Genomic DNA, 20,837 nt, shown 5'->3' on the forward strand with positions numbered 1-20,837 from the left:
GGAAGACACAACAGGAGAAAGTGGTATTCCAGCCCTACCCACACCTCTGGTAACACCCCTCCCTCCCTACTCTACACACCTCCATACCCCATTTACACTAAGATCTTACGTATTATTCCTATTTACATTTGGAAGTCTGTAACTCTAGGAAATACTGTGACGAAGAAGAGTGGTGACTCCCCAAAGGAAGTGTACCAAGCAAGTACTGGGACGAGGAAGAGGTACAGAGCCATGAAGAATGCCTCATGGGACTTAGGTGAGCAGTCTAGTCATGGCACTGGGAAATAAAAAGCAATGAAGGACTTACTTTGTTGTCAGACCCTCCCAGAAGGATCCGCAAGCATGGAGGAAGTACAGCATGGAGAGAGGAGGAAGCCGCTGACAGGCACACGAGCAAAGGAGCTGATTTGTTATTCTCCGGTCCGCAATGCCTGTGCCGACTGAGATCTGGAAGAGCAGACGTCCGGGTAGAAGCAGTAACCGGACCCAACGGTCGTGGCGAGAAGTGCAACCCGCCTAGGTAGAAATGCTGCAAGCTACCGAATTAGTACAAGAGCATGCGACAGAAGGAAGAGAACCTGCAGAGACCCTGAAGGTACATGGCCTGTCAGGAGAGGGAAAAGGGGAGAGAGAAACCTTAAACCCAAGGTCAGGAACCCAAATATAGCTAAGAAGAATACCTTAAGCAACAGGCCTTATGATGGTCCTTGAGCTCAGCGGAAACTACATACAGGACTCATTTTCCATAAAAGAAATCTACGATGTAGTGCAGACCTGGATGGCTGACAACTCACTGGCTCTTAACAGTGGTAAGACTGAGCTCCTGATTGTAGCATCTGGCCCACATCTTAAAGAACTAGACCCAGCTTTTTCCAGTTACCATTTTATTTTTTATTTTTTTATTTTTTGTATTTTAACATTTGTGTAATGCCCAGACCCACAGGTATCCTACCAGCCTTCCTTCTGTATTGCTGGTAATAACATCAATGTCTCTAGGAATGTGAAGATGCCAGGCGTAGTTCTTGAAGAAGAACTTACCATGAAGACTCACGTCTCCCACATTCGCTCTTCCTGTGGCTATTTGTCAGTAATTATTCCTTGATAGTGTAAGAAAGCCATGGTATCAGAAGAAAGACAAAACACAATAATTAGTTCAAGGGTGTTCATTGAACTTGGCATGGGTTGGAAAAACGCCTATTCTAAACCTAATTTCTAAAGATGGGATCAAGCTTTCTTCATCAACATAAAGAAAACGCAGTCCTAGTCGTGTCAAAAATAAAGATGGCCTACACTAAAAAAACTATTGCCAAGCCTTAGTCTATGCAACAAAAGGGTGTGGGATGATAACATGTACAACAAAACAATGTGTGCAGCAAAATGAAAAGGTCCAAGGAGTTTGGTAGTTCAGGACTGCTGAACTATAGCTTCCCCTGCCCCACGTTTCAGCATGGGACAAGGCGGAACAGGAATCGAGCTGGGACTACACTCGTATTTCTTAGCACATGGAAGCAGTCTCTCAGGCAAGGCAGGGTCTTTCTGAGCTGAGTCTCTTTTCAGGATCAAACAAGAGTCTCAAACTGTGAAGTATCCTGCTATACATTTCATATGCTCAATTTCACACACTACGATCACTGTAGGTCCCCCTCAGTCGGGCTCAGCCCGTTCTCTTCGCACAACGATCACTGTAGGTTCCCCTCAGTGGGGCTCAGACCCTTCTCTTTTCCTTTGTTGTGGGCTCCCCTCAGTCGGGTTCAAGTCCACATCAGTTTCCTTAATGTCACACAGGTAAAGGCTCCCCTCATTCGGGCGCATGCCTATTTTCACTTGGAAGCAATTGTAAGTTTGAAGCCTTTCGATTGAGCAAAGGGGGTTTTGCACTGACTTTCACATGACCACTTCAATCTTCGTTCGTTCCTATTTCCACTTTCACTTTTACTCAAAGACACCCTGCCCCGCCAGAGACCTTCGACTGGGCACCCCAGGTGCCGGACCACTCTGCAGTAGCTTATCTTTGAGAATTTTTTCCTTCAACTGACAACTCCTTCTTGCCGTCTGGCCACCGCTCGCAGCCTTGCTTCAAAGGCACACTGGTATTGCACAGTTGCCTCCGACTCACCGGTTACATGAAGCTTCTTTATCGGCGGCTTTGTTTCTCGAGCCAAGGATGATACTCTTCCGGCTGCAGCTCCTCCCTGCCTCGATCAGACGTGCAGGAGGGCCCCGGATATTGTGCACAGAATGTGGAACTTTTCCCAATCTTCCCTCTAGGTTTTGCTTGTGCTGCTCAACGACCATCAAGAGTTCATCGATCACCATAGAATGGGGTGAAGGGCTTCTCCCCTCTCACGGCCACATCCTATTCTGCCACCACTCCTTTGCGATACAGCTGCCACCATGGAAGTCTCACTCCTCCATGCCTTTTGCCTCACTCTCTGTATGCTCTCATGCTCCACCTTTTATCCCAGTGGGGAAGGGTAATTGGATTCAGGTGTGAGCCATTGTAGGCAAGGGCCTGACCCTGCCTGACTCTGATGTTGGGACATGTCAAACAGACTGGCTGAATGTGAATCTGTCTTCCCCCAGGTTACTCGGTCCATGTAGTATTGTTTGTGTATAAAAGAGGGTTAGGGGTAAGGTTCCTAGATAGTAAGAAGGGGAAACAGGGAAACAAGAACAGGGATACCACGTCCCTCCTCAGGAGGCTCCAGCGACTCCTCATCCAGGTGATCCTCCGCACTGGTCCACACCTAGGAACTGGATCCAAAAGCGATGGTCGTGTCCTGGCTACCTGGATGACAGATCCCAAGAGTTTAGGTGGTGAGACACCCTTTGGTTTCTCACACTTGCCACAGCGCTAGTTAACTCCAGGTTGGACTATTGCAACAGCCTGTTGGCTTGCACAACATTGACCAACCTGCACTCATTGCAAGTTGCACAAAATGGTGCAGTTCGTGCCATCTATGGTCTGTCCAGACGGGCTCATGTCCCTGATGCTAGAAGGAAGCTTCATTGACTTCCTATTAAACATCAGATTACTCATAAAATATTCACTCTATCCTTCAAATGCCAGACCAACGCAAGGCCTAAATATCTTAAGGATCGCTTAAAATCCCACATTCCGGGAAAACAGTTACGTTCCCTTGCCCATCCTACCCTCTACCAACCCAGATATAAGCTAGTCCGGTTTGGAGGCACTTTGTTTGATGTCCAGGCTCTGTTGTTGTGGAACACTTTACCTGGTACAATAAGATGGGCAGGAACTCTCTGCCTCTTCATAAAACTGGTCAAATACCATCTCTTCAATCTCAATCCTGACTGAATACTAGCTTCTACTCCCTAGGGTGCCTCAATATGGTACTGACTCTGACCTTTGTCTTTCTTGTACCTGTCCTTTTTATGTTGTTTGTGCGCCCTGAGGCCTATGGGCATGTGGCGCTCTACAATAATTAAATAATAATAATAATAGTACCTGGCAGGAGAGTGAACCAGGTCTATCAGGAAGAACATACGGAGGAGAAAGCTGGTTCAGGGTCCTGCAACTTGAGAGGGAGAGCCTCACTAGCCATCTTCTTTGTGGCAGTAGCTGGCATGTAAGTGAACCAGGTCTGCCTAAACAAATCTTTAAAGAAATGAGGGTCGGGGACTCACATCGATCAGAGTATATGTGAGAAGGGCTAGGGGAAGGGAGACATTCCCCCTGGTGTTGCAAACAGTGAATTAAGCCTGAGAAATGCCTGGGGAAGGGAGACATTCCCCCTGGTGTTGCAAACAGTGAATTAAGCCTGAGAAAGGCCTGGGGAAGGGAGACATTCCCCCTGGTGGTGTGAACTGTAAAATAAGCAAAAGAAAGGCCTGGGGAAGGGAGACATTCCCCTTGGTGTTGTAAACTGTGAATTAAGTCTGAGAAGGGCCAGAGGAAGGGAGACATTCCATGTGGTATTGTGAACTGCCAAAATCAAGGACACGAGAGACCAGGTGTCACAACCCAGAGGTTGTTTTCTGGTTCTGTGCAGTTATTCCTTTCGCTCAAGTAATCCTGGGCTTTTATAGAGATGCGCCCAAGACTTCCCTCCCAAGAGCTCAGCCTTCAGGGATAAATAAACCTGACAGGCTGGGGGCTTGAGCGAAAAGGCCGGAGCAGAATCGTCAGAGCTAGAGGGACAAAGAACAAAACAAAAAAAACAGTTGTTCAGAAAATGCAGCCAAGTAGTGTTGGATAACAAACAGCCAACACCGCCCACAATCCCCACTCTTTCCTGCTCCGTAGAAACAATATACCAGTTACCTACTAGTATCGAATTGTAGTAAACAAGGAGGGTGAAGTGGAAGTTTGCCAGTATTTTAGGATCACCACGGTGAAGGCAGCAGAGCGTCCCAAGTAGGTTCAAGGCAATCCAAGTATAAACAGCAGAGCGTTCCAAATAAAGATTCAAAGCAATCCAAAAGGTAAACAGCAAAGCGTCCCAAATAAAGGTTCAAGGCAATCCAAGTATAAACAGCAGAGCGTCCCAAATAAAGGTTCAAAGCAATCCGAAAGGTAAACAGCAAAGCGTCCCAAATAAAGGTTCAAGGCAATCCAAAAGGTAAACAGCAGAGCGTCCCAAAATATAGTTCAAAGCAACAGAAGTAAAAGGAAAATGAAATGGGAAGTGAGCGTTCACTTCACGCTAATTCCCTTACGGAAATGTTCGGGGTATCGGGTCACCAAACTTTAAGGAGTTAGAATTAGGAGGTTGAGAATGGGTAAGCCGGGTTCAGAATATCCAAGGGGAACAATCGAGGGAGGCTGGCGTCGGGAGGCAGGCACGGACAAGGCGAAGGCAATAATTTGATTCAGGCGCTGGTTATTCAAGGATTCAAAAAACGGGAGTCCGGGAGCTCGCAACTAACAACAGTTTAGGAGCACTCGATCTCCGGATAGATGGGAGTTAAATGTCGTTCCCAACAAATGAAATCATCGCAACGTCACGCGTACTTCACGCGGCTATGATAGCAAGCGTTGTGGGAGTTGTAGTCTCAGGGACTTTTACGTGCCGAATAGCGCTCGGATAATCGCCAAGGCAATTTCCAACCTGGCCGGGTCGTGACAGTACCCCTCCACAAAGAACGCTTCCTCCTGAGACTACGCAAGCGGTGAGACCAAAAAGCAAGTAGTAAACGGGGCGCGTTTAGATTAGACCCCGGTTCCCAGGACCTGTCCTCTGGACCATACCCTTTCCAATCGATCAGGTAGGACCGAATCCCACGACATAGGCGAGTGTCCAAGATTGCACGCACCTCGTACTCGTCTTCACCATGGACGTTAACTGGGGTGGGGGCAGTAGGCAACCTCGTGCCAGGTACAAAAGGGCGAAGCAAGGAAACATGGAATACCGGGTGTACCCGCCAATGAGATGGAATCTCTAGACAAACGGTGACAGGGTTAAGACACCGTAGAATCTTATAAGGACCTAGGTAACATGGCAATAGTTTCCTTTTCCCTTTAATGGCCAGATGTTTTGTAGAGAGCCATACACGTTCCCCACAAGAATACGAAGGGGCGGGTGTGCGCCGTTTGTCAGCTTGCATTTTGGTACGACGTTGCGCCGTTTGCAGATGGGACAACACCGATTTACGGATGGCAAGCAAGGAGTCTTTTATAGCATTAGCGGCGGGAAATTGCTTCAAGGAGGGCAAGATAGGTGGCAGAGTCCTTGGGTGCAGACCATATAAAGCATAAAACGGAGAGCAACCAATTGATGAATGTATAGAATTGTTATAGGCAAATTCTGCAGCACCTAGTAGCGAGAACCAGTTGGACTGATGCTGCAGACACAGACAGCGAAGAAACTGTTCCATAGTGCCATTGGTACGTTCAGTCTGACCATCCGTTTGAGGATGGTAGGCCGAAGACAAGCGGGCATCGATACCCAAAGATGAAGTAAGGGAGCGCCAGAAGCGTGAGGTGAATTGAGACCCCCGATCAGAAATTAGAACCGTAGGAAGCCCAAAAAATCGTACCACATGGTCAAAAAACAGACTCGCTAACATAGAAGCAGTAGGTATACCCGAGCACGGTATAAATCGTGCTATTTTGGTGAAGACATCTACAACCACAAGAATGGTGGACATACCCCCGATACAAGGGAGCTCCACCACGAAATCAAGGGTAACCGTATGCCACGGATACGGGGGTAACGGCATAATCATTAGAAGACCGACGGGCTTGCCTGGTTGCCTCTTGCACTGTGTACATACTGCACACTTGGAGACATATTGTTCGGTGTCGTTCTTCATACCAGGCCACCAGCACCATCGGTGGAGAAGATCATAAGTTTTAGCCCGACCAGGGTGAGCTGCCAACGGGAGATCATGGGACCATTCAAGAGCTTTCGCCGAATTCGTTATCAGGCAAGTATAGCAAACCATTAACATATGGAAGACCGGTGATGAGTTCAGCGTCCAACTCCTTAAGAATAGGAGCATGATCCTTAGCCCACGTCCTTAACCCATCTAAGATGGACGGAGAAACCGAACAAACACACACCACAGTCCCTGAGGATAATACTGGGGTTGACTGTTTCGTAGTTTCCATATCTGTACCGATACGTGATAATGCGTCTGCCTTTCCATGTAATGGACCGGGGCGATATGTCACTGTAAAATTAAACATGGTAAAAAATAAATGCCACCGTATTTGCCTAGCATTGGTGCATTTTATATGGGATAATGCCTGGAGATTCCGATGATCCGTATATACAGTAATGGGATGTTTAGCACCTAAGAGATGATGTCTCCACTCATTAAACGCTACCTTAATCGCCAGTAGTTCTCTCTCCATGATCGTATAATTACGTTCGGCTGGCGTAAGTTTCCGAGAATGGAAAGCCACAGGATGTAGTCGGTGGGTGGTTGGACAAATTTCCGACAGGATGGCCCCCACAGCAATTGCAGAGGCATCGGCTTCCACGATAAATGGAAGGGTCGGATTAGGGTGCTGCAGGACGGGAGCTGTGGTAAAAGCTTCCTTCAATTTATGAAATGCAGAGTGCGCCTGTTCATCCCAAATGAAAGGGACGTTCGGGCTGGTCAACCGAGTTAGTGGCGCAACTATTTCAGAAAAGGAGGCGATGAAACATCTGTAAAAGTTGGAAAAGCCCAAGAATGATTGAAGGGGTTTTACTGAAGTCGGGACAGGCCAATCCAGTACTGCCCGGACCTTGGAGGTGCACATAAGCACTCCCTTTTGCGTTATTTGAAAACCCAAAAACTCCACAGACGATGCATGAAACACACACTTCTCCAGTTTTGCAAAGAGGGAGTGTTCTCTCAGACGGAGGAGAACAGAGCGTACATGGTGTATGTGTTTGGACAAGGTTTCTGAATATATCAGGATGTCGTCCAAATATATTACGACGTAACAGTCCAACAAGTCCCTGAAAATGTCGTTGACAAAGTGTTGGAACGTCGCTGGGGCGTTGCAAAGCCCGAAGGGCATTACACAGTATTCGTAAAGCCCGAATTTAGTTTTGAATGCGGTTTTCCATTCATCCCCCTCACGCATCCTCACCAAGTTGTATGCTCCCCGTAAGTCCAACTTGGTGAAGATGGTAGAGGAGGTCATTTTATCAAGGAGCTCCGTAATGAGCGGTAGAGGATATTGGTTCTTGATTGTGACGTTATTGAGGGCACGATAATCGACACATGGACGTAAATCCCCTTCTTTTTTTGGTACGAAGAATATCGGGGAGGCCGCTGGTGAACGGGATGGACGTATGTGTCCCAAGCGTAATGCATTGTCAACATAGTCCCGCAAGTGTTCTTCTTCCTTTCGAGTAAGGGAGTAGATACGACCATGTGGGATGACCGCCCCAGGTATAAGGTCAATGGGGCAGTCATAGTCTCGGTGTGGAGGCAGTTTTTCTGATAAGCCTTTGTCGAACACATCCGAGTACTCTCGGTATTCCACTGGAAGTACAGGGACTGGGATAGAGGATAATGATATGATATGATATGATATGGTATTTGTAACGCGCCTATACACAAGTGTTTCAAGGTGCGACGAGGCAGGGAGGGAGGGAAACAAGGGGAAGACAGACAAACGATCCTACTAGGCCAGGTGTCATTCAGATCGCGCAAGTGCAGAGGTAAAGCACTGATGGAAGGTACACTCGTCACCAGGGCCAGGCAAGGGGAGAAGACTGCTGCCTCTTGAGTCCCTAGGCATATCTGACTGCAAAAAGAGGAAGAGAACAGCACGGTTTGTTTAACCCAATTGATTACAGGATTATGGGTTTGCAACCAAGATAGACCCAGAATCATACCGAACTGGGGGGCCGTAATGATGTCAAAGGTGATGTATTCCGAATGACCCTGTAAGGTGGACATTTGTAGTGCAGTGGTTTGTTCCGTGACTTGTCCGGATACCAAACGGGAACCGTCTACAGCATGTATGACCTCAGGTCGTATTTTGGAAGTTATAGGTAGCCCATAATGTTTGGCCAAGCTGGAATCCATATAATTCCCGCTAGCCCCTGAGTCTATCATTACCGGGTTGGAAAAAGATTTGACGCCAGGGGCCTTGAAGCACATAGTAAGATACACATGTGGAGACGGAAAACATTCATCCGAGCCCGGATTCATTTGACTCATCCTAAAGGCCCGGTTTATGGACGAGTCCTGGCGTTTCCCGCCGGTTTAGTTGGTCTTTTAGGACATAAACGTATATAATGTCCTGACTGGCCACAATAGAAACATAGGTTATTCAGTGCCCGTTTCTCTCGTTCAGCCTTAGACAATGGACCCCTGATGGCCCCAATTTGCATGGGTTCAACCTCGCCTTGAGGAACCGTAGTAGTGCCATCTGATCGGGAAGAGGTACGAATATCAGGGTACCGACGTTCGCCCCGTCTTTGCCGAATCCGAGCATCAACTTGGAGAACCAGGTCGAGTAACTCAGGAAAACCAGGTGGAAGGGCGGGCACCACTGACAAGGCATCTTTTAGGTCCTCCGACAAACCTTTGTAGAAAACAGCCGCTTTCTTCTGTTCTGGCCAAGTGGTTTCAGTCGCCAACTGATTGAAACGGGCCAGGTAGGTCAACAGATCCGTCTTGCCTTGATTGATAGCTAAAAATTCTAAATCCGAGGTTTGTGCTTTGTATCGCATGTCAAAAACGCTGTTCATGGATTGAATTAGCCGATCAAAGTCATAAAGAGCCGGATCATTAGCTTCCAACAAAGGATTAGCCCATGCTGCGGCAGTGCCGCCTAAATGGGAGAGAACGAAGGCTGCCTTAGTGGTAGCGTCTGGAAACGCCAAAGGACGACAAAGAAAGTGAAGGCGACATTGATTCACGAAAGTCCGATACGCCTTGGGATCCCCCAAAAAGCGTTCGGGTGGGGCCAAAGGAAAGGGCCCAGGAAGAACCACCGGAGCTGGAGTTGGGGGGAATACAGGAGGAGGTGCCGCTGCAGCGCCATCCCCGAATTCCTCATCATGGGGTAATGGCTGCACAAAGCTCTGTAATACATCCATGCGTTGATGTAAGGTTGCATGGGCAGATGCCATATCGGTACGCAAGGCAGAAAAAGCCTGCATGAGAGCTGCCATCGGGTCAGATGCGGCTTCCATAACCAATAGGCGTTATGTTAGGCTCCTAAATCTGTCACAACCCAGAGGTTGTTTTCTGGTTGTGTGCAGTTATTCCTTTCGCTCAAGTAATCCTGGGCTTTTATGGAGATGCGCCCAAGACTTCCCTCCCAAGAGCTCAGCCTTCAGGGATAAATAAACCTGACAGGCTGGGGGCTTGAGCGAAAAGGCCGGAGCAGAATCGTCAGAGCTAGAGGGACAAAGAACAAAACAAAAAAAACAGTTGTTCAGAAAATGCAGCCAAGTAGTGTTGGTTAACAAACAGCCAACACCGCCCACAATCCCCACTCTTACCTGCTCCGTTGAAACAATATACCAGTAACCTACTAGTATCGAATTGTAGTAAACAAGGAGGGTGAAGTGGAAGTTTGCCAGTATTTTAGGATCACCACGGTGAAGGCAGCAGAGCGTCCCAAGTAGGTTCAAGGCAATCCAAGTATAAACAGCAGAGCGTTCCAAATAAAGATTCAAAGCAATCCAAAAGGTAAACAGCAGAGCGTCCCAAATAAAGGTTCAAAGCAATCCGAAAGGTAAACAGCAAAGCGTCCCAAATAAAGGTTCAAGGCAATCCAAAAGGTAAACAGCAGAGCGTCCCAAAATATAGTTCAAAGCAACAGAAGTAAAAGGAAAATGAAATGGGAAGTGAGCGTTCACTTCACGCTAATTCCCTTATGGAAATGTTCGGGGTATCGGGTCACCAAACTTTAAGGAGTTAGAATTAGGAGGTCGAGAATGGGTAAGCCGGGTTCAGAATATCCAAGGGGAACAATCGAGGGAGGCTGGCGTCGGGAGGCAGGCACGGACAAGGCGAAGGCAATAACTTGATTCAGGCGCTGGTTATTCAAGGATTCAAAAAACGGGAGTCCGGGAGCTCGCAACTAACAACAGTTTAGGAGCACTCGATCTCCGGATAGATGGGAGTTAAATGTCGTTCCCAACAAATGAAATCATCGCAACGTCACGCGTACTTCACGCGGCTATGATAGCAAGCGTTGTGGGAGTTGTAGTCTCAGGGACTTTTACGTGCCGAATAGCGCTCGGATAATCGCCAAGGCAATTTCCAACCTGGCCGGGTCGTGACACCAGGGGAATGGAGGCATTCCCCCGGGTGTTGTGAACTGTGAAATAGGCATAAGAACGTCCAGGGGAAGGGAGTCATTCCCCCTGGAATTGTGAATTGCCAAAATCAAGGACAAGAGAGACTAAGGGAAGGGAGTCATTTCTGCTAGTTTGATAAAACCGAGAAACTCTGAGAAAGATATACCAGGAGAAGGGAGTCAGTCTCCTGAGGGCAGGGGAAGGGAGACATTCCCCTTTGTGTTTGATTTGCCGATCACTCATGCGTTAGGGCCTGCCTGTGTATCTGGGCTCTGTGCCTTGTGCTGCCTGTTGGCTATCCTATTTGACATTCTGCCACACTGATAGGGAGGCATTGTATCCCTTACCTACTGTCTCATTCCCTATGCCTGCAAGTAATTTACCCCATCTGCTTTACTACAAAAGGTACAGCTCTATGTATCCTGACTTACTTCACATTCTTGATCCTCGTCCTTCACCCCTTCCAACCTTCTCTGCTCTCTCATCATTCCCCTCTTAATTTATCTTCATCCCCTCCAATCTCTTCTCTTCCCCCTTTTGCTTCTCCCTGTCACCAATGTTAACTACCAACCGTCCTTCTCAGACTTCCTTTTTGTTCATTAAGTTCTTATCACACATCTACATTTTTCTGCCTTTTCCACACACTATGCACCGTCAACGTCACCTCCTCTAGCACTTGCACTTCTCTGCGTACTTCTCCCTTCTCATGAAAGTCCAGATCTTTAAGCATCTTTAATCATCTCCCCCTACACCTCCAGCTGCAACTCCCCCTGCACCTCCAGCTGCGCCTGAACGTTGCACTCTCTCTGTACCTCGGCATTGCTTGCTGCTCCGCAACTCCAACTGCCCACATTAGCCTATTTATATACTCACTACCTCTTGGCCAGGTTTCCCCTATAGGTCTGAAGCTAGGATGCATATTTGTTGCCTCTTTGGGATTGATGTGTGGCTAATGGATGTTTATGAGCAGATGTGGGTGACTGAGATCAATGTTTCTCCCACGTTGTGCAACGATCCTTAAAAAGGCTGGTTTGCCATCTTGGATCTGTTCGGACAGTGCAAGTGTGGTGCAGTGTAGCTGCTGGGCTCTGCTACGGGAACCATTGCCTTTCGGTCCCACTGCCTTTTCTGTCTTGCTCTCCATCTCACCACTAAGCTGCCTCTCAGTGATCTGCCTTCGGCTTTTTTTTGCAGGCATAATCTGTAACTGCCAGATTCATGTGGTTTACCTTTGATATACTTTCAGCAGAGGTCTGACAGTGCATGCCTAGCATTAAATGGCCTCTGGAATCAAGTGTTCAGAGTTGGAAAAGCCCTTTTCTTGGGTCACTGCAGGCATTGACCACAATGTCGCAATCCCCCGCATTGGCCTCCCTGTGCTGTTGGAGAGATGCTGAGATCCTTCCCATACAGGCCCTCGACCCCTTATCATGTAGAAAGTGATTGGGCCAGGCGCCCAGGGTCACTCCCACACCGATCACCATGGCAAGAGAGAGGGCATCATCACAATGAGTTGCTACGCTTCGTGGCCTATCACTTGAGGAAGTTAATCCCAGGTGAGTGTGATGACGCCGTTTAGTATTGAGCGCTCTTATCCATCAGGATTGGGTTTATTGAATGGCACAATCATATGAAAGGAGCAACAGACTCATTGGAAGTTTTCATGGGTCATGAGAACTTAGCGTTCCTTGAAGAAGCACGCTGTCTCAAACCCTGGCATGCCCCCTTGATGTTGTTTTTCACCACTTTAACTGCAAACTGCACACTGACCTATTATCTCTGCACAACACAACTGCAGTCTGGTGACTTGTCTCACACCGGTAGCAAGTCCTATACCTATCATGCAGCCTGTTGAGAAAACCACAATTTGAGCAGTTTCAGGGCTGGAGAAACAGCTGTCACTGTATGTCTGCAAGCACCCAAAATCATCACGCTTGTTAAACAAAAGCTGGAGCAACAGCTGACCCCAGGAGGTATGTTGTATCTTCAGCAGGTTCATGTGAAGTTACCTCTGCCTGACGAAAGGGCTCCTTCTCAAAGCTGAAGTAGGTCTGCGATGGCACTTTTCTGAAAAAGATGAGTGGGCTTTGAGTCCTTTTTAGACACCATTGGTATACTTCCCTTAGACGAATAAGGTGGATATAAATTACTGTCAGTGGTATTACAGAAACTTTGCACTGGTGCAAGATCAATTAGCACTGGGGTAAAAAGTTGTGCTAGTGCATAAACATATCGTTACAATACATTTTTTTCACCAGGGCAAAGGACTAGGAATAGGGCAAACATTGCCCGATTGAAAAATGCATTGACAAATGTTTTTTTCCGTAGTGCAATTTCTTCCTTAGTGCTAATTGCCCTTGCACCACTGCAAACCTTATCTGTTATGGTTGCATGTAAATCTCCATTATTCAGATTATTGTCAGTCTGATGACTTGGAATAGTCAAAGATTGTGATTCTATGAAAATTGCCAAAGTGAGACAAATAGAGTTAGAAGTAAATAATGTTCTCTTACTTTGGACTTTCAGTGGAGATTTGTACCACCATGTTCAATATCAAATAAAAAATCACCTACAGTATTTTCTGATTCTTACATCATAGCTGTTAAACCCACATTAATATTGCGTTTATATTTTTTTTTATTATTTATTTGTACAATTTGCACAAGAACAGTAAACAGTCAATAAAAGCAAATGAACAAATAACCACAAATAATGTAACAACATGCAGATTAAAATGTACATATTTATAGATAAAGAACTAGTACAAATTCAGAAAGTTGTCCCAAATCTTTGCATGCAAGGACAATTTCCCTTTTCTCTTGTAAATAAAATCGACTTATCTTCAACGGAAGCTTACCTAGAATCTAATTAGCTTTTGGAACTGCATTCATTTTTAGAGCGTTCACTTTGCCCCAGAGTGATAAACGTAGTAAAGACCACATTTGAATGTTCATTTTTAGATCTCTACACACATCATTCATATTTTCCCCTGCCATATCATCAACCACTGGTGTCAGCCAAACACCCAGATATTTCAATGTTTTGTCACACCACTGGAAACCCTGTTCAGTTATCAAATGCTTATCACAGTATCCGGTAATCAGTAATACCTCAGATTTAGACCAATTAACCTTGTAACCTGCTACACCATGAAACCTATCCAATACACATAACAAGGCAGGTAGTGACACTGCCAAATCACGCAACAATAGTAGCAAATCGTCCGCATAAAACCATATTTTTTGTTCAACTCCATGAAAGTTTAGACCTCGTATTTCCGCATTACACCTTAAAGCGATCGCCAACGGTTCAATGGCCAAGAGAAATAATAGAGGAGACAGAGGGCACCCCTGCCTTGTACCCCTCTGTAACTCAAAAGGATCGGACAGCTGGCCATTAGTTTTGACATTGGTCGTCGGACTAGCATATAACAGGGCAATCCAGGAAATGCGTGAATGTGTATCGTGAGAGTCAGAATAAAAGGTGTATTCTCTCAAATCTGAATTTCGTAGTCTCCAACTATATTGCGTTTCTAAAGAGTTGGAGGCGACAATGCTGCAGATGTAAGACGGAGAATGCTTAACCCAAAATGCAGAATGTCACTTTAGCATACATGGTGCAAGGGGTACTCTACACACTTTTCTAAAATTGCTTTTAATATCAGAACCATGCTTTATTTGAGAGATAAATCTGTCTTAACAAATGCAGCATTTTCTGTCATTGGGGATTTGGAAGGTATTGGATTAGTTCAGCACATTTTGAGAAAATTATTCACTTGTCAATCCGGAAAGTCACCAGATATTCAGTTCATAGTACTAACAATGTTCCTGTGTAGTTAATAAAGTAACAATCGATCAACACAATACAGGTGCTTAAATCCAACTCCCTTTTCGACATGGCTAACACATTTGGTGTGACAAAGGGTATCAATGTAATTATTTTCTAACTTTCTCCACTTTCCTCTAGTTTTTCCTGTAGACAAAAGACTGATATCAAACTTTACGCAGAAGGAAGGTACGTAATTCTAAAACGATAACGTATACTTTTCAGTCATGTTCTAGGTGGTACAGCACACCACTGCAAGTCTAGAAATGCACTCATACTGGCATGTGAAAAGGTTGACACCAGCAAAACTGAATGTTGATGAAAGAATGTTTTGAATGAATCTAAACTTGTGGCATAGCTTTGCGCATCCCTGCAGACCATCTGTTTTCAGCCTGCAATGTCCTTACAGACAGGGGGAAAACATATGCAAATAGTGCTTAGTCCCGCCCCAAAAGGGGTTGTGAAACCTGAACCGGTTAGTCTCACCCCATCAGCACTAGACCACAAGCAACCCCAGGACATGTGTTAGCCTTTCGCCAGGACATAATGTTACTCAAAAACCATTGACTACCATCAGAAGCACCTCCTATTGCTTATATTGGACAACAGACTTTCGAACTTCTGAAACATACAGTTAATAGTTGAACCCAATCCCACACCTTTTGTCAAGGGTTCTATTATATGGACATCTTCAAAGCATAAAGGTGATTGAGTAGGCTTTTTGCAGGTCTATTTCACCTGTCTACGTTAATCAGCTGACTCATAAGTCTGTTAAATCCTCTGCCACAAAGAAACCTTCAATGACGTCAAGGAAGAATGTACTTCATCTATGGCCTTGATTCAACCAGATGCCTGTGAGTCGTTTGCACCAAAATCCCATACTGGAAGTGGTGTCAGTGCAAGTGTGTTGTCCCAGAAAGGAGAATATGGCGCCCTGGAGACAAATGGACTCCACAGTTGACAACGCTTAGCACATTTTCGAAATTGATGTATTTGGGTTGGTGCACAAAGGTAAATTGGGACAAAATGGCAAACACAAAGAAAGGAGGACTTCTCGCTTGAAACAGATGTTCTCAGAATGTTTCATAGAGTCTCTCACCAATGTCACTCACAATCTTTAAACATACATCTGCACCATCCTGTGATGTCAATTTCCTGCTTTGCCTTTCTGGGGGCCATGGCAGGCCTGTGCCTCTCAGGAAATGTAGGAGTTCCGGTTGTAGTTCCAGTCCTCCCGCCACTCCCATAGGTAAGATGGGCCAGTAGGGTCATTATGTGCCTGGTGCCATTAAAGCTCCCATCCCAATCTCAGTGTCAGATTGTACTGTAGCTAACCCTGTGTGACGAATCCCATGATCGTGTCCCTTCTCCCCGATGGGTAGACCCCTTTCATGAGGCCAGAGAGGATGATGCCGCTACCTGATAGTCCCCCTGGGGGTGGTACTCAGCGGGTGGATCTCATGGAGAGTGAATTCCCCCACTTGGATACAGGGAGGACACAACAGGAGAAAGTGGTATTCCAGCCCTACCCACACCTCTGGTAACACCCCTCCCTCCCTACTCTACACACCTCCATACCCCATTTACACTAAGATCTTACGTATTATTCCTATTTACATTTGGAAGTCTGTAACTCTAGGAAATACTGTGACGAAGAAGAGTGGTGACTCCCCAAAGGAAGTGTACCAAGCAAGTACTGGGACGAGGAAGAGGTACAGAGCCATGAAGAATGCCTCATGGGACTTAGGTGAGCAGTCTAGTCATGGCACTGGGAAATAAAAAGCAATGAAGGACTTACTTTGTTGTCAGACCCTCCCAGAAGGATCCGCAAGCATGGAGGAAGTACAGCATGGAGAGAGGAGGAAGCCGCTGACAGGCACACGAGCAAAGGAGCTGATTTGTTATTCTCCGGTCCGCAATGCCTGTGCCGACTGAGATCTGGAAGAGCAGACGTCCGGGTAGAAGCAGTAACCGGACCCAACGGTCGTGGCGAGACGTGCAACCCGCCTAGGTAGAAATGCTGCAAGCTACCGAATTAGTACAAGAGCATGCGACAGAAGGAAGAGAACCTGCAGAGACCCTGAAGGTACATGGCCTGTCAGGAGAGGGAAAAGGGGAGAGAGAAACCTTAAACCCAAGGTCAGGAACCCAAATATAGCTAAGAAGAATACCTTAAGCAACAGGCATTATGATGGTCCTTGAGCTCAGCGGAAACTACATACAGGACTCATTTTCCATAAAAGAAATCTACGATGTAGTGCAGACCTGGATGTCTGACAACTCACTGGCTCTTAACAGTGGTAAGACTGAGCTCCTGATTGTAGCATCTGGCCCACATCTTAAAGAACTAGACCCAGCTTTTTCCAGTTACCATTTTATTTTTTATTTTTTTATTTTTTGTATTTTAACATTTGTGTAATGCCCAGACCCACAGGTATCCTACCAGCCTTCCTTCTGTATTGCTGGTAATAACATCAATGTCTCTAGGAATGTGAAGATGCCAGGCGTAGTTCTTGAAGAAGAATTTACCATGAAGACTCACGTCTCCCACATTCGCTCTTCCTGTGGCTATTTGTCAGTAATTATTCCTTGATAGTGTAAGAAAGCCATGGTATCAGAAGAAAGACAAAACACAATAATTAGTTCAAGGGTGTTCATTGAACTTGGCATGGGTTGGAAAAACGCCAATTCTAAACCTAATTTCTAAAGATGGGATCAAGCTTTCTTCATCAACATAAAGAAAACGCAGTCCTAGTCGTGTCAAAAATAAAGATGGCCTACACTAAAAAAACTATTGCCAAGCCTTAGTCTATGCAACAAAAGGGTGTGGGATGATAACATGTACAACAAAACAATGTGTGCAGCAAAATGAAAAGGTCCAAGGAGTTTGGTAGTTCAGGACTGCTGAACTATAGCTTCCCCTGCCCCACGTTTCAGCATGGGACAAGGCGGAACAGGAATCAAGCTGGGACTACACTCGTATTTCTTAGCACATGGAAGCAGTCTCTCAGGCAAGGCAGGGTCTTTCTGAGCTGAGTCTCTTTTCAGGATCAAACAAGAGTCTCAAACTGTGAAGTATCCTGCTATACATTTCATATGCTCAATTTCACACACTACGATCACTGTAGGTCCCCCTCAGTCGGGCTCAGCCCGTTCTCTTCGCACAACGATCACTGTAGGTTCCCCTCAGTGGGGCTCAGACCCTTCTCTTTTCCTTTGTTGTGGGCTCCCCTCAGTCGGGTTCAAGTCCACATCAGTTTCCTTAATGTCACACAGGTAAAGGCTCCCCTCATTCGGGCGCATGCCTATTTTCACTTGGAAGCAATTGTAAGTTTGAAGCCTTTCGATTGAGCAAAGGGGGTTTTGCACTGACTTTCACATGACCACTTCAATCTTCGTTCGTTCCTATTTCCACTTTCACTTTTACTCAAAGACACCCTTCCCCGCCAGAGACCTTCGACTGGGCACCCCAGGTGCCGGACCACTCTGCAGTAGCTTATCTTTGAGAATTTTTTCCTTCAACTGACAACTCCTTCTTGCCGTCTGGCCACCGCTCGCAGCCTTGCTTCAAAGGCACACTGGTATTGCACAGTTGCCTCCGACTCACCGGTTACATGAAGCTTCTTTATCGGCGGCTTTGTTTCTCGAGCCAAGGATGATACTCTTCCGGCTGCAGCTCCTCCCTGCCTCGATCAGACGTGCAGGAGGGCCCCGGATATTGTGCACAGAATGTGGAACTTTTCCCAATCTTCCCTCTAGGTTTTGCTTGTGCTGCTCAACGACCATCAAGAGTTCATCGATCACCATAGAATGGGGTGAAGGGCTTCTCCCCTCTCACGGCCACATCCTATTCTGCCACCACTCCTTTGCGATACAGCTGCCACCATGGAAGTCTCACTCCTCCATGCCTTTTGCCTCACTCTCTGTATGCTCTCATGCTCCACCTTTTATCCCAGTGGGGAAGGGTAATTGGATTCAGGTGTGAGCCATTGTAGGCAAGGGCCTGACCCTGCCTGACTCTGATGTTGGGACATGTCAAACAGACTGGCTGAATGTGAATCTGTCTTCCCCCAGGTTACTCGGTCCATGTAGTATTGTTTGTGTATAAAAGAGGGTTAGGGGTAAGGTTCCTAGATAGTAAGAAGGGGAAACAGGGAAACAAGAACAGGGATACCACGTCCCTCCTCAGGAGGCTCCAGCGACTCCTCATCCAGGTGATCCTCCGCACTGGTCCACACCTAGGAACTGGATCCAAAAGCGATGGTCGTGTCCTGGCTACCTGGATGACAGATCCCAAGAGTTTAGGTGGTGAGACACCCTTTGGTTTCTCACACTTGCCACAGCGCTAGTTAACTCCAGGTTGGACTATTGCAACAGCCTGTTGGCTTGCACAACATTGACCAACCTGCACTCATTGCAAGTTGCACAAAATGGTGCAGTTCGTGCCATCTATGGTCTGTCCAGACGGGCTCATGTCCCTGATGCTAGAAGGAAGCTTCATTGACTTCCTATTAAACATCAGATTACTCATAAAATATTCACTCTATCCTTCAAATGCCAGACCAACGCAAGGCCTAAATATCTTAAGGATCGCTTAAAATCCCACATTCCGGGAAAACAGTTACGTTCCCTTGCCCATCCTACCCTCTACCAACCCAGATATAAGCTAGTCCGGTTTGGAGGCACTTTGTTTGATGTCCAGGCTCTGTTGTTGTGGAACACTTTACCTGGTACAATAAGATGGGCAGGAACTCTCTGCCTCTTCATAAAACTGGTCAAATACCATCTCTTCAATCTCAATCCTGACTGAATACTAGCTTCTACTCCCTAGGGTGCCTCAATATGGTACTGACTCTGACCTTTGTCTTTCTTGTACCTGTCCTTTTTATGTTGTTTGTGCGCCCTGAGGCCTATGGGCATGTGGCGCTCTACAATAATTAAATAATAATAATAATAGTACCTGGCAGGAGAGTGAACCAGGTCTATCAGGAAGAACATACGGAGGAGAAAGCTGGTTCAGGGTCCTGCAACTTGAGAGGGAGAGCCTCACTAGCCATCTTCTTTGTGGCAGTAGCTGGCATGTAAGTGAACCAGGTCTGCCTAAACAAATCTTTAAAGAAATGAGGGTCGGGGACTCACATCGATCAGAGTATATGTGAGAAGGGCTAGGGGAAGGGAGACATTCCCCCTGGTGTTGCAAACAGTGAATTAAGCCTGAGAAATGCCTGGGGAAGGGAGACATTCCCCCTGGTGTTGCAAACAGTGAATTAAGCCTGAGAAAGGCCTGGGGAAGGGAGACATTCCCCCTGGTGGTGTGAACTGTAAAATAAGCAAAAGAAAGGCCTGGGGAAGGGAGACATTCCCCTTGGTGTTGTAAACTGTGAATTAAGTCTGAGAAGGGCCAGAGGAAGGGAGACATTCCATGTGGTATTGTGAACTGCCAAAATCAAGGACACGAGAGACCAGGTGTCACAACCCAGAGGTTGTTTTCTGGTTCTGTGCAGTTATTCCTTTCGCTCAAGTAATCCTGGGCTTTTATAGAGATGCGCCCAAGACTTCCCTCCCAAGAGCTCAGCCTTCAGGGATAAATAAACCTGACAGGCTGGGGGCTTGAGCGAAAAGGCCGGAGCAGAATCGTCAGAGCTAGAGGGACAAAGAACAAAACAAAAAAAACAGTTGTTCAGAAAATGCAGCCAAGTAGTGTTGGATAACAAACAGCCAACACCGCCCACAATCCCCACTCTTTCCTGCTCCGTAGAAACAATATACCAGTAACCTACTAGTATCGAATTGTAGTAAACAAGGAGGGTGAAGTGGAAGTTTGCCAGTATTTTAGGATCACCACGGTGAAGGCAGCAGAGCGTCCCAAGTAGGTTCAAGGCAATCCAAGTATAAACAGCAGAGCGTTCCAAATAAAGATTCAAAGCAATCCAAAAGGTAAACAGCAAAGCGTCCCAAATAAAGGTTCAAGGCAATCCAAGTATAAACAGCAGAGCGTCCCAAATAAAGGTTCAAAGCAATCCGAAAGGTAAACAGCAAAGCGTCCCAAATAAAGGTTCAAGGCAATCCAAAAGGTAAACAGCAGAGCGTCCCAAAATATAGTTCAAAGCAACAGAAGTAAAAGGAAAATGAAATGGGAAGTGAGCGTTCACTTCACGCTAATTCCCTTACGGAAATGTTCGGGGTATCGGGTCACCAAACTTTAAGGAGTTAGAATTAGGAGGTCGAGAATGGGTAAGCCGGGTTCAGAATATCCAAGGGGAACAATCGAGGGAGGCTGGCGTC

General features: G+C 46.4%; 1 protein-coding gene across 2 annotated transcripts in view; it reads left to right on the forward strand.

Moving 5' to 3' along the window:
- LOC138580158 (proteoglycan 4-like) overlaps positions 1-20,837 on the forward strand; it is a 1,214,734-nt gene that overhangs the window by 1,148,705 nt on the left and 45,192 nt on the right. For both annotated transcript variants that reach the window (XM_069650488.1, XM_069650487.1), the window contains exon 18: positions 14,694-14,741. In XM_069650488.1, coding sequence (XP_069506589.1) covers positions 14,694-14,741 — 48 coding nt within the window. The remainder of the gene's footprint in view (positions 1-14,693; positions 14,742-20,837) is intronic.

The sequence above is a fragment of the Ambystoma mexicanum genome, chromosome 3p (assembly GCF_040938575.1).
Source record: "Ambystoma mexicanum isolate Mex_15411 chromosome 3p, UKY_AmexF1_1, whole genome shotgun sequence".
NCBI lineage: Eukaryota > Metazoa > Chordata > Amphibia > Caudata > Ambystomatidae > Ambystoma > Ambystoma mexicanum.